Source organism: Bombyx mori, chromosome 1, assembly GCF_030269925.1.
Source record: "Bombyx mori chromosome 1, ASM3026992v2".
In the NCBI taxonomy this organism is placed as follows: Eukaryota; Metazoa; Arthropoda; class Insecta; order Lepidoptera; family Bombycidae; genus Bombyx; species Bombyx mori.
The window spans coordinates 12,585,755-12,600,947 of NC_085107.1; the positions used below are offsets into that span (position 1 = coordinate 12,585,755).

The 15,193-nt window shown below is 34.2% G+C and overlaps 2 protein-coding genes and 1 long non-coding RNA gene across 12 annotated transcripts in view; 1 reads left to right on the top strand and 2 right to left on the bottom strand.

Annotated features, from left to right (window-relative positions):
• Nucleotides 1-598: 598 nt before the first annotated feature.
• Copg1 (nonclathrin coat protein gamma1-COP) lies at nucleotides 599-8,945 on the bottom strand (the record flags this gene model as incomplete). The annotated part of the gene is given in 2 exon segments (NM_001043381.1): nucleotides 599-4,329; nucleotides 8,346-8,945. Coding segments are annotated over 2 exon segments (2,586 nt in total). The 5' UTR covers nucleotides 8,880-8,945.
• Nucleotides 8,946-9,398: 453 nt separating this feature from the next.
• The window catches only part of LOC101737214 (uncharacterized), a 196,083-nt gene continuing 190,288 nt past the window's right edge, over nucleotides 9,399-15,193 (bottom strand). For all 9 annotated transcript variants that reach the window (XM_021350359.3, XM_038013105.2, XM_021350357.3 and 6 more), the window contains 3 exons: nucleotides 14,416-14,502; nucleotides 13,362-13,526; nucleotides 9,399-13,093 (listed from right to left, as the gene is read on the bottom strand). In XM_021350359.3, the coding sequence (XP_021206034.2) occupies nucleotides 13,374-13,526; nucleotides 14,416-14,502 (240 nt within the window). In that variant the 3' untranslated portion in view covers nucleotides 9,399-13,093; nucleotides 13,362-13,373. The remainder of the gene's footprint in view (nucleotides 13,094-13,361; nucleotides 13,527-14,415; nucleotides 14,503-15,193) is intronic.
• LOC110385824 (uncharacterized) lies at nucleotides 12,525-13,821 on the top strand. 2 transcript variants are annotated; one of them, XR_002431074.3, is made up of 2 exons: nucleotides 12,525-12,706; nucleotides 13,388-13,821. It is a non-coding gene; the product is annotated as an uncharacterized LOC110385824 (long non-coding RNA). The 2 variants fall into 2 exon arrangements; XR_002431073.3 differs by having other exon boundaries at nucleotides 12,591-12,706; nucleotides 13,366-13,821.

The following is a 15,193-nucleotide window of genomic DNA, read 5'->3' on the forward strand; positions in this document are numbered from 1 at the left end:
TGTTGACAAACCTGATGAAGTTTTAGGGAAATATCATGTGAACGATTTCACTCTATACCGTGAGATTCAGAGTGATGCTCTTCCGCGGCCGGTGATGCCTAAAAAGAAACGTGGTCGTCCCCCAAATAATGTTAAAACAGATTCTCGAGTTCCAGGGCATATGACGACACGGCATGCTGAACCATGTGCTGAAGCTCCACGTCTTTCTCCCGCAGCTGGTGGTATGGTTGGTCTTGCGCCTGTCCCTCAGCCCAGTAGTAATGAGATGCTAGTCCAGGAGCGAGGGCGTCCTCCAGGACTAGAGGGGGAGTATGTAGCAAACCGACCGGTACGTCACTCTCGCGGCCGTATGCCCGCTCGCTATACATAGTTAGCATCTATGTCGATCTTTTCAACAGTGTATAATCTATGTTCCGGGCGCTTCCGTTTTGAGTGTGAATAGCGTGCGCCCGCGTCTAAATGTAATTATTGTTTAAAATTGAAAATTGTTTGTGATAAAGGAAGATTAAAATTCGAAATTCGATATTGGTGACTAACCCATAGTTTTAAATACCCCTGAGATCTACCCCTCACTATAAGTATAAAATAAACAATACCACGTGATTTCGTATTTATTCATAATAGATAAAATCTTACCGAACATTTCATGAACTTAAAAATAAACAATGACAGGTTTTTTTCTTTTCTACAGTTAAAAACATTTAGAGTTTATTATAAATATTTTACTAATCATTAAAATCGTTTACGCCTGTGCTGCTTGCTTTAAACAAATCTTTATACCTTTTTTGGGTAATTTATTTGACGGCATAGGCTCTTCTAGTACTTTAACATAATACCAATATTTTTGTATATTCTTAGTAATCGTGGCCATAATTAAATAGGAAATTGACAATAAACACAATGAGGATACAATAAAATAAACTTCATGAATTTGTTGTAAATTTTACATTATATTTCGATCTCATGCTTATTATACTCGACTCGAAATTTTAGACTCTCAAATTCTGAGGTTCCCGAACGCAAATAGGCTTTTTATCATCAAATTCATATGACTGGTTAGATGTGTGGGATTTATATTATGAATAACATTAAAGCGGTAAATTTTATGACCAGATTCCGCACAAAAGACGACCGCTACCTCCAAAAAAGTAATCTTCGCTAATGAACGGACCGTATTATATACCTACGTATGCTTGTATTATTATTTTCTTGTTTAAGCTCTGTTGCTTTTTCTATATAGACAGTAATTATTTCGTATTGGTACTCCTGTTTTCAATCGGATCCCTATGATTACAGAGTGTAGCTGAATGGGTATGCCAAGAGATACTATTGGAAACCTAATTTTGACTTAAATTGCTATTTGCCCTACAAAAATCCATCTCTATCTCATCTAACCTTTATATTACGTGGGTGGACCCATAAAAGGTGCTGTATATCATTTCACAGGACCCAAACTATTTCTAGAACGAATTTCGTCAAAATCGGTTGTGATTTGGGCGTTAAAACAGACAGACACAGTAATTTTCATTTCAATTACATTATGATTTGATATATAACTTCTAAAATGGAAGAGTATAGAAATACAAATTATTCAGTGGCCAATTTATCGTGACCGATTACCATTTTAACTGTTATATATCAATATAAGCACACTCTATTCTGCTCTAAATTAATCTCCGGTCAGAACTACACAACACCGGTTCATAGAATAGAAATAAAAATACAGCTCTTTAGTTAACACCTTTCTATGTATAAAATTCCTCCAATGTACAGACACATCGGATTATACTGTTTTTTTATCATAAGTATTGATTATGTCGCCTACAAGGTGAATTGACCAGAGAAAAGCGGCAGTAAATGTCCCATCATTACACGAATACACGAAGATAGCAGCCATCAGAGAAGGGTGGCGGGGTTTTGTGAAGTTTGCCACTACCACCTGAAATGATGACCGCGACCACACCGTTAAAAGTGATGCCGCTACGGAAGAAGATTATTTATAGATTATTTGTAATTTCATGTACTCGTATTTTTATCATTTGCTTATGTTCAAATTTCATTTAAATTAATATGGGCTATTATAATGACTTACTAGACGTGGTCACAGTGGTTTGATTTGATAATAGTAAGAGAAAGTTCCCGTTCTACGCATTTGAGTATAAACAGAGTTGAACTTCCTAAATTTTAGTGTTCGTACTACATATTAACGTTCATAATATTAAAGTTAGTAAATTTCGATAAACTCTGGTATTGATTTTATATTTATTAAAAAAGAATTTAGCCAACTGCAGCCAATAACAGTGTCGCCACGTCTTCCCGCGGAGAACGAGCAATCAGTTGCATAGTAACAGTTCCTTGGGCGGCTACCAATCTTGCTCTCATAAGAACAGGTGCTCCGGCACGCCACAAGCCGCCGCCGCGGATTTCCTTCACGGCCTCACCAGAAATAGCCGCTTTTGGCATTCCCAAATGCTCACACACAGCACTGGCCGCCGCACCCACATCTGATTGGGTCAAACCGAACGTGTCACAAGCTTCAGCGGCATTAGCGGCCCGCTCCCACGCCTGTTCCCAATCGTCAGTCGCCGCACGAGTTCGGAACTGATCAGCGCAAGTAATCTCAATTTCCTCTAGAGGGTAAGTATCAGCATAACCTTCATTAGAATCCGGGAGACCCGTGGTGGGATCGCAGTCACGAACGACAAATTCCAAAGTAGCTCCGAAATTTCCAAGAGTCTCTATTGGATTTTCGGGAAATTCCAAAAGACAAAAAATATTGCCTTGTTTGTCATATGGTAGCTCATCACACGGCACAACGTTAGAAATTTTGTATCCTGGTATGGAATCTAGACGAACGTAAACCTTCTCGAGAAGTTGGTCACTTAAAGTGTTCAAGCATTCAAACTGTAGAATCAAATGACGAGCGAAAATGTGTTTAACGCATCTCACACGATATTCAGTTTCAGGTTCAGTCAAGTCAATGGCTTCGCAAGATTTGAATAAAGGTCCCAGTTTCTCTATTCCAGGAATAGCCTGTAACTGCTCAGTATATTGTTCTTCTCTAGACACTACTGGTGCTTTACGTGTTTCAATCTCAACGGGAGATTCTTTAGGCTCTTGTGGTTCTTCAGCTGTGGGAACCGCCGCGATGTTGAAGGGCTCGCTTTGATCGCCTGAAGCAAGATAATCACTCAACGACTTTTCTAATAGTACCGGATTCGGTACCTGAATGTTAATGATGTAATCGTTGATCAACTGAGGATTTCCAGAATCTAAAATAGCGCTGTAGAATACGGCGCGATCACGAACTTCGTCGTCTTCATCTAGTTGGCAGCGTGACAACAAAACCCTTATATTTGGCAGCAACTCAGGACGGGAGGCTCCGAAACGAGCAACAGCAGATACTGCAGCAGCCCGAACTGGACCTGACTCCAAAATCACTCTGTTATAAATGTATCTAATGTACCTAGAAGGTTGGCGTGCTTTTGGCCCTTCTCGTCCCAGGACATGCAAAATACGCACAGCTAAAGTGACATGTTCACAATCTTCAATAAATTCACACAGGTGAGCCAGCCCTGTTTCCTTAGCATCAGGATTTTCTTCAATGAGAGCTATTAAAGCCTCAGCAATTGCAGTTTTATATTGCAGACCTCCTTCGTCACGAAGCATTCCTGCCAAAAACGCAGCCAAAGACTGATGCTTGCGGGGATACTTAGAGCAGAGACGTCGGATAGCACGGACCACCACAATTTTAAATTCATCCGATATTTCTGACATAAACTCAGATATTTGCTTCATCAGACGGTCAATGGAGCTTTCAGCACCAGTTGCAAGAAGTGTTGTGACAGCCAGAGTTGCAACTGATCGATTAGAATCAGAGATCAGATTTTCCAAATCCACAGCACAGGCTGCAACTGCATTGGGGTGTTTCGCAGTCAGTCTGGCTAAGGTGCGAGCTCCAGCTAAACGCAAAGTCGCTTTAGAAGAGCCACAAAAAATTTGCAGCACAGACACAGCTTGGGCAAGATCTTTAGCAGATTTTCTGAGATTGACAATAGCATGTGCTGCTTCATAAACAACCATTTCTGACTTGTTGCGTAGACAGGATTCAATGAATTCAAGGTAAGGTTCTGATGCTTCAGATGGATCCTCTTCTGCTAGCTTGGCAGCAAAGCGTATTTGGAGGCAAAGTGTGTAAGGCGAGCGAACTGGTGTCCGAGCTAGTTTTGTAATGAGTTTCACAGTTGATAATCTATCGTTGCGTCTTGCACCAGCAACAACAGCCAAGGCATGGTAAGAAACCATCACATGATCTGAAGTCATGGCCTCCTGGAATATAAAGAAATTAGATGAGTCTAATTTACTATTGACTTAAAACTTATTGGTAATGTATGCAAACTCATAGCACAATAAAATTATTAAGAGCTATTGGTCAGATAGAAAATAAAAATGCATCATTAATGCAATAATGTTCATTAACAAATTAGTAGCAGCAGCGCAGTCATAAATATTAAAATTAGTAACCAAATCGATATATTCCAGCGAGAATAATCAATTGTGCAAAGAATAGCTGAAGGGCCTTTGAAATGAAATTAATAACCAGTTTTGCTGTAGGAGGTTTTAGGAGTGCTTAAAGATGAACATGTTTTACTGCCACACTAATAAGGCCAAAAAAATTACTTATTCAATACATATAAATATATAATACAGCATAACTGACCATAAAAAGTGTGGAAGTAGGTAGACTGCTCCATTAGTGATAACATAATTGTGTATCTCATTAATAGTCATTATAGGGGCAATATAGATTATGATAGCTTAAAACATTAACAAAAATATAATTTGTTTTTTAAAGAGATATTTGAATGGTTTAGAGAAAGTACCAATAGCATTATGGATTATTATACTGGTTGTTAAGAGACTGCTTCCGAAAATGAAGACAGACGATAGTACTGATGGCAACGAATACACGGGCGCGGCGCGGTGCAGACCCGCGCGATCAGACGCGCCAGAGTAGTGGGGTTCCTGCGGTCAACATTACAACCAGACACGCGACGTAACCCCGAGGACGCCCGACCGACGTGTCGTCGAGGCGATGGCCGACGACCAACGACACCGGTCTCCGCGGTACGGCGGCTCTACCAGGCAGCCCGGGCGATGCCGCTGGTGTGCAGCGAGTGCCTCCGCTTCCAGGACTCAAGGTCTTGGCCAGTACTGTATCAATTATACCCTGACGTAATAAGAAGCTCGTTACTACAAAAATGATATTAGAATATTAAATTAACCTAATTAGATAGGTTAATTTAATATTCTAATATAATTTTTCACTCACGTACACAATTATAAAAACTATTTATTTAATCTTAATCTTTGATTTTGTACAAGAAATTAAAAATAAAATGGTACAGAAAAATTTTATAGTTAAAATTAATTGCAATTACGATCGATAGTTAATTGATCTATCAGAATTCATTTAAAATAGCATTCTTAAACTTTAGGTTAACAGACTTTGCGTTTTTAGTCCATCCAATACCATAATTTCAAAACAGGTAGGTACGTAACAACTATCTAAAATTACTTGCAATTTTTATTGTGAACGCCTCCTCTAATTCTTTTATGGCGCCTGCAAATTTTGTAACTACAAAGTTGTAAATTTTGGTCTGCGTGTAAAAAAGGCCGCGCCCGGGCGTTCGTTGATCCGAGCATCAGCTGCTTTTGATTTGGTCTTTCATTGCTGGTTCTTTTTATATTTTTTAAGAAGCTATCGTTTCAATTAGCTGTACTAACATAATGGAGCGTAAATAATGCTATTAAGCCGTTTTAAAAATATAGGTATTTTTTTTAAACAGTATAAATTTTTCCCGTCTTATCATCAAAAGTGTATTTAGTACTATCGTCTGTCTTCGTTTTCGGAAGAGGTCTCCTAACACCGATATACACCCATATACAAAATTGATGGTATTACTTTGTAAATTCCGTAATTAATGAACTTTAAAGATGTTATAAATAGCTGAAAACTTTATTAGAACTTGTTTTGTCAATAATCTGTTTTTTTGGTAACAAAAAAACCATTCATAATTAATGTTATTACATCATACTTCAACAGTATTATGGAATATTAGGTTTAACAATAAAAACACTAGAATAATGACAAAACTATTTTTTCCTTTTTATAGATTATAGTCATATTTAATTTTCAGTACATAGTCCTATAGAGGACTAACATTACCAATAAGGTGTGTTAATAGATTAATAAATGTTAGTATTGTTTTATTTGAAAAGTCCTATCCAGATGAATAATGTGTTCGCCAGAGCTTTTAACATAAAAGGTGAAGCCAATACCTAATTTAAAATATTAGGGCCTTGAGTAAGATCTCGCACGCTCAGCACTTTCATTCATATAAAGAAGCTAAAAAATCAATCGATTATTGGATAGCCTTAAAAGACACATCGTTTTTCCGACACGGAATACTGCCGGAAAGATGTATGGGAAAGTAGACCCTAGCAAAGGTCAATACTTTGAATAAAAGATTTTTGTTTCTTATACTTTAAATAAAGCTATTATTTGAAAAACACTCAGTGAGAACTTATTCAAGATCCTAATATGCACTATGTAGAATAGTAAATACAGTAATCCTCCCTATAACACATTGGATTAGTTCCATGTTGAAGGAAAACATGTAGTAGGAGTATTAACATATATTTTGGTAGGCAGCGGCTTGGCTCTGCCCCTGGCATTGCTGAAGTCCATGGGCGACGGTAACCACTCACCATCAGGTGGGCCGTATGCCCGTCTGCCTACAAAGGCAATAAAAAATAAATAAAAAAAAAACACCCATATGATCCTATATAACAAACCACGTACAAATGATGCACATTTTACTATTTTCATTATTTTGACACTTTTTAGAACAAATATGTTTCATCACTTGTTCTTAGAATTAAAAAAACAAGGAACACAAATTTAATAAAATAGTTAATATTTATAATAACACAATTGACATGATGTGCAAAGGTATGCGAAATTTACTATAGATCATCAATTTAACATTTACAGCAGAGAAATATAACAGTGCAGGGGAATTCTTCATATTTAGGAACATGAAATTGAATTACAAAAGGACAGGGTTATAGGGGAGATTACTGGTTGCTACTTCATCAGATATATGAGTAGAACATGTGTTTTTAAAGCAAAATCTTTCGCAAAAATTTGATATTTGAATAATAGCATACATTAATAAAAAGTTTATTCGCATTTGCTCATTGAGTAGTAGTCAGTATTGAAATATGACTTTGGGTTCTTTGTCGATGTCATAATGAGCTGTGAATTCTTCTGACTCATTAAAACAAAAATAAGATCATTAACTGACTGTCATTTTTTATCTTTCAGCAATTTTTATCTTTTGTTCTGCAATTTGAATACCATACAATGTAGAGCCAGATTCAGTATTCTTTTATTTATTTATTGCTTAGTTGTGTGGACGAGCTCACGTCCCACCTAGTGTTAAGTGATTACCGGGGCCCATAGACAGCTACAGCATAACCGCTGTCACCCATCATTCGACATGAGTTATAAGGTCTCATTTTTAACAATACAACAGCTGCCCCATTATTCAAACTGATATGCATTAATGTTACACGGCACGACCACGGCACAAGGCATCCTACCACCAATAAGTAAGTCTACTTATAAAATATACTTACTATACTATAAAATAATATAAAAATAAATATAAAATAAAATAAATACTATGTATATGTATACTATATATGTATACTATGTATACTATAAATAAAATGTATATGTAAATACTTTGATTTGTAATATATTTGTGAAGGAATTATAGCTTTCCTTACGATTTAGTATCTATATTTAACTTAAAAATATTTTACTACCACAGTCATGCTTTCTAGTAGGAAGAGTGTGTCAGCCAATTCAGGCTTCAACCTCATGTCTCGTGTCTCATGGTCAGTGGCAGCATTCATGTCACTTATAGCCACTTAAGTCATTCAATCAATCAATTATGAGCTCATCTAGCAATAAAAAAAATAGCAGTTTCATCAGATGATAATTATTCTGCTGTTGTATTGTTGTCTTTCTCTAACAATCTATGTGGTATTGAAACGTAATAAAACTTTGTTTCTTTGAGAAAATCTAAATGGTTCAAATTATTGTATGGTATGTATCATCATAGTATTTTGTTATGAATTTAGCATTGATTGAATTAAGATTGTGTGCACCCTTAATTAATAAGGTACTTTTGTTCAAAAATCCTTTAGCAATTACTACAAAACATCTAAAAATAAGCTCAGCTCAGCATTAAAAGGGTTAAGCAACATTTTACCTGTGCTTCATTTATCCAGCGACGCACTAAATCCGGTACGGTGGCTGACAGATGCAAAGCGGAGACCAGTGCGGCAGATCCTACTGCAGGATTCTTATCAACAATAGCTTGTTTCATGTACCTCTCAATAGCTTGCAGCATTGTACTGTCTGTGATGCTACACAAAGCTCGAATGGCGGCAGGTCGGTACTCATCGTCTTTACCCGTCATGTCCTTCGTAAGTGAAGAAGTCACAATGATCACATCTTGTGCCATAGGACTCAACTCTTTAATGCATAGGTAAACTAAGCGGCGTAACACAACGTCCTTTGACTGAAACAGTTTCGTAGTGGCAAAAAATATATCCGTAGCCTCCTGCGTGGTTAATTCTTCGCCTTGGTTTAGTAAATAGAGTATTTTCGTCAAAATATGGATGCATTTTCTCGGATGCACGGGTGTAGAGTTGAAATATCTTGCCTCTTGTAAAAGGGTTGTTTTATCAAGATTTTGGAAGACATTGCTATCTTCTTCTTTTCCATCGCGGCGAGCCTTCATTATGCTCTGCTCTTTTAATATTTTATTGTAATTTAGAAATTAATAATATGCCCAGAATGATAAAATCCGCAACACGTCAGTGACAATTGACGTTTTGTTATTTTAGTTTTCAAAAAAGTTACGGCCGCTGGTAATACAAGTTTTTAGCCAGATATTTTTAAAATTAAATTTTCAAACGTGCTGGTCTATAATGTGGGTTATGTACAAAACTAAAGACTTCAAACTATTGTGTTAAAAATTATAAAAGAAATTGTTATTATAAATATTCCTTCATCATGAAATCCAGTTATAAAATGAAGCGGAAGATGTATTTCATTACATATTTAATTGCCTTTGGACACTGACATAGTCTAATTGTTCAGCCGCCAAATCCTTTGAGCCTCAACGATTTCAAAATCATACCACCATTACACGGCAGGTACCACGCGAGAAGCTTTAACAAATCTGCTTTTCATTCAACTATCGATACTCACAGCGCAGCGGGGTCCAGTTCTCTAGTGTGAAATAAAAACCACATAATATTATATTATAGTTTTATTCACTGTTCTACAAATACATTCGTTTGTATAGTTCTTTTTAGCAACATTTGTGGCGAAACATCCAGCCCTAATATCTAAATTTAAACATTTATTTTTCTACTATTACTTTTTGTATTTATCTTAGTGAAGAACAAATACACATATCTATAGACATTGGTATTGAATACCTAATTAAAACAGTATTTTTTTTATTACAACACTGAGATTTTTTACTAGTAATATATTAATATAAGTTCAAATAGGTAATATGTATTAGCGTACAATAATTGTACAGTAATTACTATGTAGGTGTAAGATAAAATTTATTTTACGCGTTATCGGAATTTTCATCTGTTCTGGCAACATCAAGATAGTGAAGTGAAGTGAACTTTACAAAGTTTAGACGTGGTTAATATACCATCATACTAGCTTCCAGGTTATTTTTCAGTAATCTAATTGTTAAAAATGGCAGTGATAATTACTCAAAGATAGCTGAGATTGTCTGTTAAAATTGATCATACACATCAAAAACTTTTCTCAAACAGTCTGATATTTATTTATTTATTTACTGTCTGCCGTCATATCCACACATACATAATAATATAATATTTACTTTGTTTAACATATATATTAGGTACGATTTTTTTTAATGTAAGAGAATTTCATCAAACAGCTACGCTTTGAAATTTTACATTTATTTTTTAAACATTATCACGATAGATATTCATAAAATCTTATGTAATAATAGATAATAATACATAATAGATAATACCTATAAATAATCTAAAGTCGTATGTAATAAATGTATAATTTCACTACTCTGTTTATAGCCAATTGTTTAATATATAGATTTAAATAAAATATATATATGGATAACATCAGTATAACCTGCCAGATTTAAAAATAAAAAATCCAACAGCATAAAAATGTATGAAATTTAAATTATACCTACCTACAATAAGAAATTCTAGTATAACAAATTAACTACTTAAATAGATAAATAACATATATATCTCGAACGTTGTAATACAATAAAAGTTAACTTTTTTATTACTACATAAATAATATCACTGAATTATGATTTTAATGACTAGATATTTGAATACATAAATATTATATCACTAAACAAATAAATAATGTATATAATGTATATTTTAAATCACTCGTACATTACGATAGAATGACAGCAGGTATTCAAATTTTATCACACAAATTTTCTGACTAAGTAGTTATGGATCAAAATAGCTTCTACTTCAAAATGTAGGTATGTATGTACATTGTCAAAGTATAAATTCATAATTATTAAAGTAGACTGCTGTCTGTCAAAAATACATTATTACTTTGAATTTTTGCACAAAACATTATGTTTTTGGAGGGTAAAGTATCTAGGTTTAATTTTTTTTAACATTTAGCATTTTTTTAATGCTTAGATTATGTTTATTTATGTATTTAATACAATAGGTACCATTCAGAACGCTAAAACGTGGATACCTACTGCTTTGCAGTTCAATTAGCATTAAAAATAAAACGATTCCGATTGAAAATTGAAAGGGTCTAAGCACTCTAAGCCTTACCATGTAATAGGTTGTTTAAAGGCTACTAATATTACTCAAGTTAACAATACAAGACAATATTAAAATAACCATTATATAGGTAATGGGAATGGTAAAAATTGGTGTAAGGTTTTATTGTTATATAAAACATTTTAACTTCAATATCAAAAGGTACCTAACATTAATAATTACTAACATTGAAACTCAAGCTCATACGCTAAAATGCAAAGCTGTCTTTTAAAAGTAGATTGGGTTAATACGCAAATGTCACGGATTCATATTTAATACTTAGTTTATTATCTAACAACATTGAGAACAGATTACTTCGATCTAACGAAACAAATTCATTAGTGTTCCTTTAAAAATTAAGTGAAATTACATTCACTGCAAACGTCAAAACAACTTTGGGAGACCGACGTTCTGCGTGATTGTATCAACACGTGAATCAAATTCAAGCAAATATCCGACTGTCAATTTTAAATTTGAACATCAATCGTTTTATATTGTTATTCAATTAGAACAAATTTACGTTATATAAACCTTAAGTACTACGCAATTTATTTGGCTGACTTACGAGTATTATGTACAATATTATAATTTACAAAATATCGGATTTTCCAAGTATTTAGTAAGTCTACAGAGATTAGTAACATACCCTAAATTGAAGGCAATGTTTTTTCTAAATAGCAACACAATAAATCCGCTAAATTCAAATGAACTCTATTGAAGCGATTTTTTTCTAGTTTATTGACCTTCAATCAGGTCTAGTAAATATATTAATATCATTAATAATTATTATATACATAATTAAATTTCCTTAGTGATTGTGCTCCGAGATTTTTTTCAATGGCTCACATTAATAGTTAAATAGAAAACTACATTATTTAATAAGATGTAGTGTGGCCATGCCTCTATAGTCGTTTTTTCAGGAGTGTCATTATAAATATTATCTGTAAGACTGTTTCCTTGGAAGTCGCGATAATTAGGCGTTATTTATCGATGTAATTGAGTTGGGAATGGCATTCGAAAAAACGCATGTAGCTTTATGTCAGTATAATCAATAACTAGAGCCTTTAACTATTTGTTAATCCTTATGCAATTTCAGAATTAAAATTCGATCATTTTATCCATTTTATACTATTGAAAGTCGTTATTAAAATATTTAATTCAATTATATTTACTGCTTGTAGTCAAACTTTGGTCTCAACTTTGGTCTGTCAATTGTGCGATAGTTTCTTTCCACTACCTTTTACCTACTTTAATAATTGCCTAATTAGGCATCATTCTTTTCGTTACATTGAATTTAATAATTAATGAGAAACGAGTTAAAAATAGATAATTTACGTAAACGAATATATCTTAATTATTGTCGCTATGGCCTATTACTTATGTCTGCAAAAATATTAAACGTTACGAATATTAAAAACTGAACGAGATAATATAATTCTAAATAATAATAATATGCATTTTAAAAACATAGTCGCTTAGTTGCAAGTATTTGGTTTAAAAAAATCAATCACTACGCAAAATGGATATGACTCGTTATAAATAGGCCGGCTAGATAAATATTCGACGAACTACATTTTTTTTATCAATTCGAACAACTAATTTATTGTATTAGCTACGTATAACGTACGTCTTTGGCACTCGTACATACACACAGCTAGCAACACTCATTAATTAATGACAAGTGCTTGTTCACAGTTCCGTCCGAATATTCCCTTAGGCCTTGGTGAGACATAAACTGGCCTGGCAGGTATGTATTTAATAAAACTTCCGACAAATCGTTATGACATCCGCGTATTAAGTTCACTTACACGAGGATACCACCTGTTTTATGTTTATTAATGTAACCTTTACATACATAGTAAACAATATGCGTTTTAATGTGGGTATCTATTTTTATAAGATTCTTAATTAAATATTTGATCGCCATCTTTGGTTCGTTTCTTTTATTTTTTTCATATTAATAAACCCTTTACGTACATACTCGTTTGAGGTTATTTTTTAAGTAGATTTTGACACCGTGTGCGGATTTAGCAAAGCGGATTTTCAAAGTACTCTAGGGTTTTTCAGCAGTATCATGTGGTTTCGGTGTAACGCTGATCTGCACTTCACCAGTAGGTCCCACCGTGATTTTTACCTAGAAAATAAACTTTTCATTTTATTTAGTTGATAAAAATTAGTTTACCTTTTGATACACGACCCGCCAAATTAAAAAAACTTAAAGCGACAGTAAAATTATTGACTTGTAATTCTAACTTAACTTTAAAAAATTGTATATCGCGTCAAGCATCGTAAACATCCAGATGCTTTTGTTTTAAGAATCTTTTTAATACACCGTGTAGGTACATGCACGCACACATATACTATGTAACTATATAGGTGTTGTGTTATAATTTTTTTTTTACCTAGTCCCCTCGTCAAACGTTCATAGCGTAGTAGACCGGGTTGGATGGCGGCGCCATAGGCGAGGATGCGATTTGCGGCTGGAGTCCGGACGGTGCACCCTCTGGGGCGCCGCGTACCACTCGAGACGGAGACCCCGGAGCTGGCTGATATAAAGGAGCAGCCACCTGAAAAAATATATTTAATGATGCCATAATCAAAAAAGATCGTCATAAAGTCGAATATAATTATTTTCAAATTTGAATTTAACATTAATAATTGTTATTTGCTAAATTATATTGTCAATTTCTTGTGCCTGTTAAGTGATTTTCATCATATTTTTTGTTTACTTGCAATAGCACAAGTATAATGTATTGTAAATAAGCTACCCTAATGTAGATTAAACGTTTAGATTTTTTCAGGATAACTGTAAACAAACAAATAGTAATACAATATGTCATTAATAAACGACCTTTACTGATACTATTATATTAATACACATCATTTGACCAAAGTAATTTATAATATTAATTTAAATCATTACGTGTTTGTGAATATTGTAGAATTCAAATCATAGGGCGCAAATGCCTTTTTTAAATTAATGTGCCGATAACTTTTAGCACATTTTTATTAATACCATATCTTTCGATGACAGCATCTACTTTTCATGTTTAGGTCCATATGTTCTGTAGCCTTATCTAATGTTTGGATCATTATCGTCACTGCATCAATCTGGCAACATTTATTTTTTTATTGCAACACGGTAAAACGACCACCATATAACTATGTGATTACTGGAGTCCATAGACTTTACAAACAACCTAGCTTGATAATAGAGAGATTATTGACTTTTTTTTTTTAATTAATGAATAAATTTTAATAGGTTTTTTTTATTGTATAACAGCCGTTCCACCATTCAAATGCTTGATTGCGCAGTGAAGCTCAACTGCTAGGCTTCGCAGTAGGTACTTGCGACTTAACACGCAAATCTAAAATTAAATAATTTCGTTACGATTTGCTTCAGAACATTGCACCTGAGCACACAATGTAAACAATACACCTTTCAGTAGAAATTACCTTTTCAGAATAGCAGATCATTTGCTTTCCCCCACCCGGCTGCTGGGCTGGAACTGGCCGGTAGCGTGCCGGAGCCGGGCACAAAGTCTGTTAGTAAAAATAGTTTACCAAATGAATAATAATAGGTACCTAAATAATACCAAAATTTGTTTCAAGCTGAAGCATGTTTCACATTATGATAACCGCAACATTCGCACGCTGATAATTAAAAATGAAAAATCATTTTCTCTCTTATTCTTTGTGTGTCAACGTGTCGTTGAAAGATCGAATATATACTTTCCCAATGGGAATGGGGAGTGTTTCTGACAAAGGCCATATGTACAGGTGACGCTTCAAAATTAAGAAATACATCAAGTTTTACTCTCGTTTTTGAGCGGAAAGGGAAATCAAAAGTATTATCCGAGTTTCGTTACAATTCTCGTGGACAGTGAAATATAACAATTTGAAACACACAAAACAAATTCGAAACTGCTTCAATTAAAGTCGCAACTTACAAACAAAAAAATTGAGAGTTTTGCGTTGTAATTGTACAATTGAAATTTTGGGCGCCACTAATTTTTTATAAATGTTGCCGGTTTTTTTTAGATTTTGTTAGCTTTTGTGTGCATGGTTGATGAACATACATATGAGTCGACTATTATCAAAGGCGGCAATCTGACTTTTGGACAATGATTGGTAAATCAGAAAAACGAATTATTGACTTTGTATTCCATCGGCAGTCACAAAACTCTTCGGAACGACATCTTAGATAAATAACAGGTTAACTATTAACCTTTAT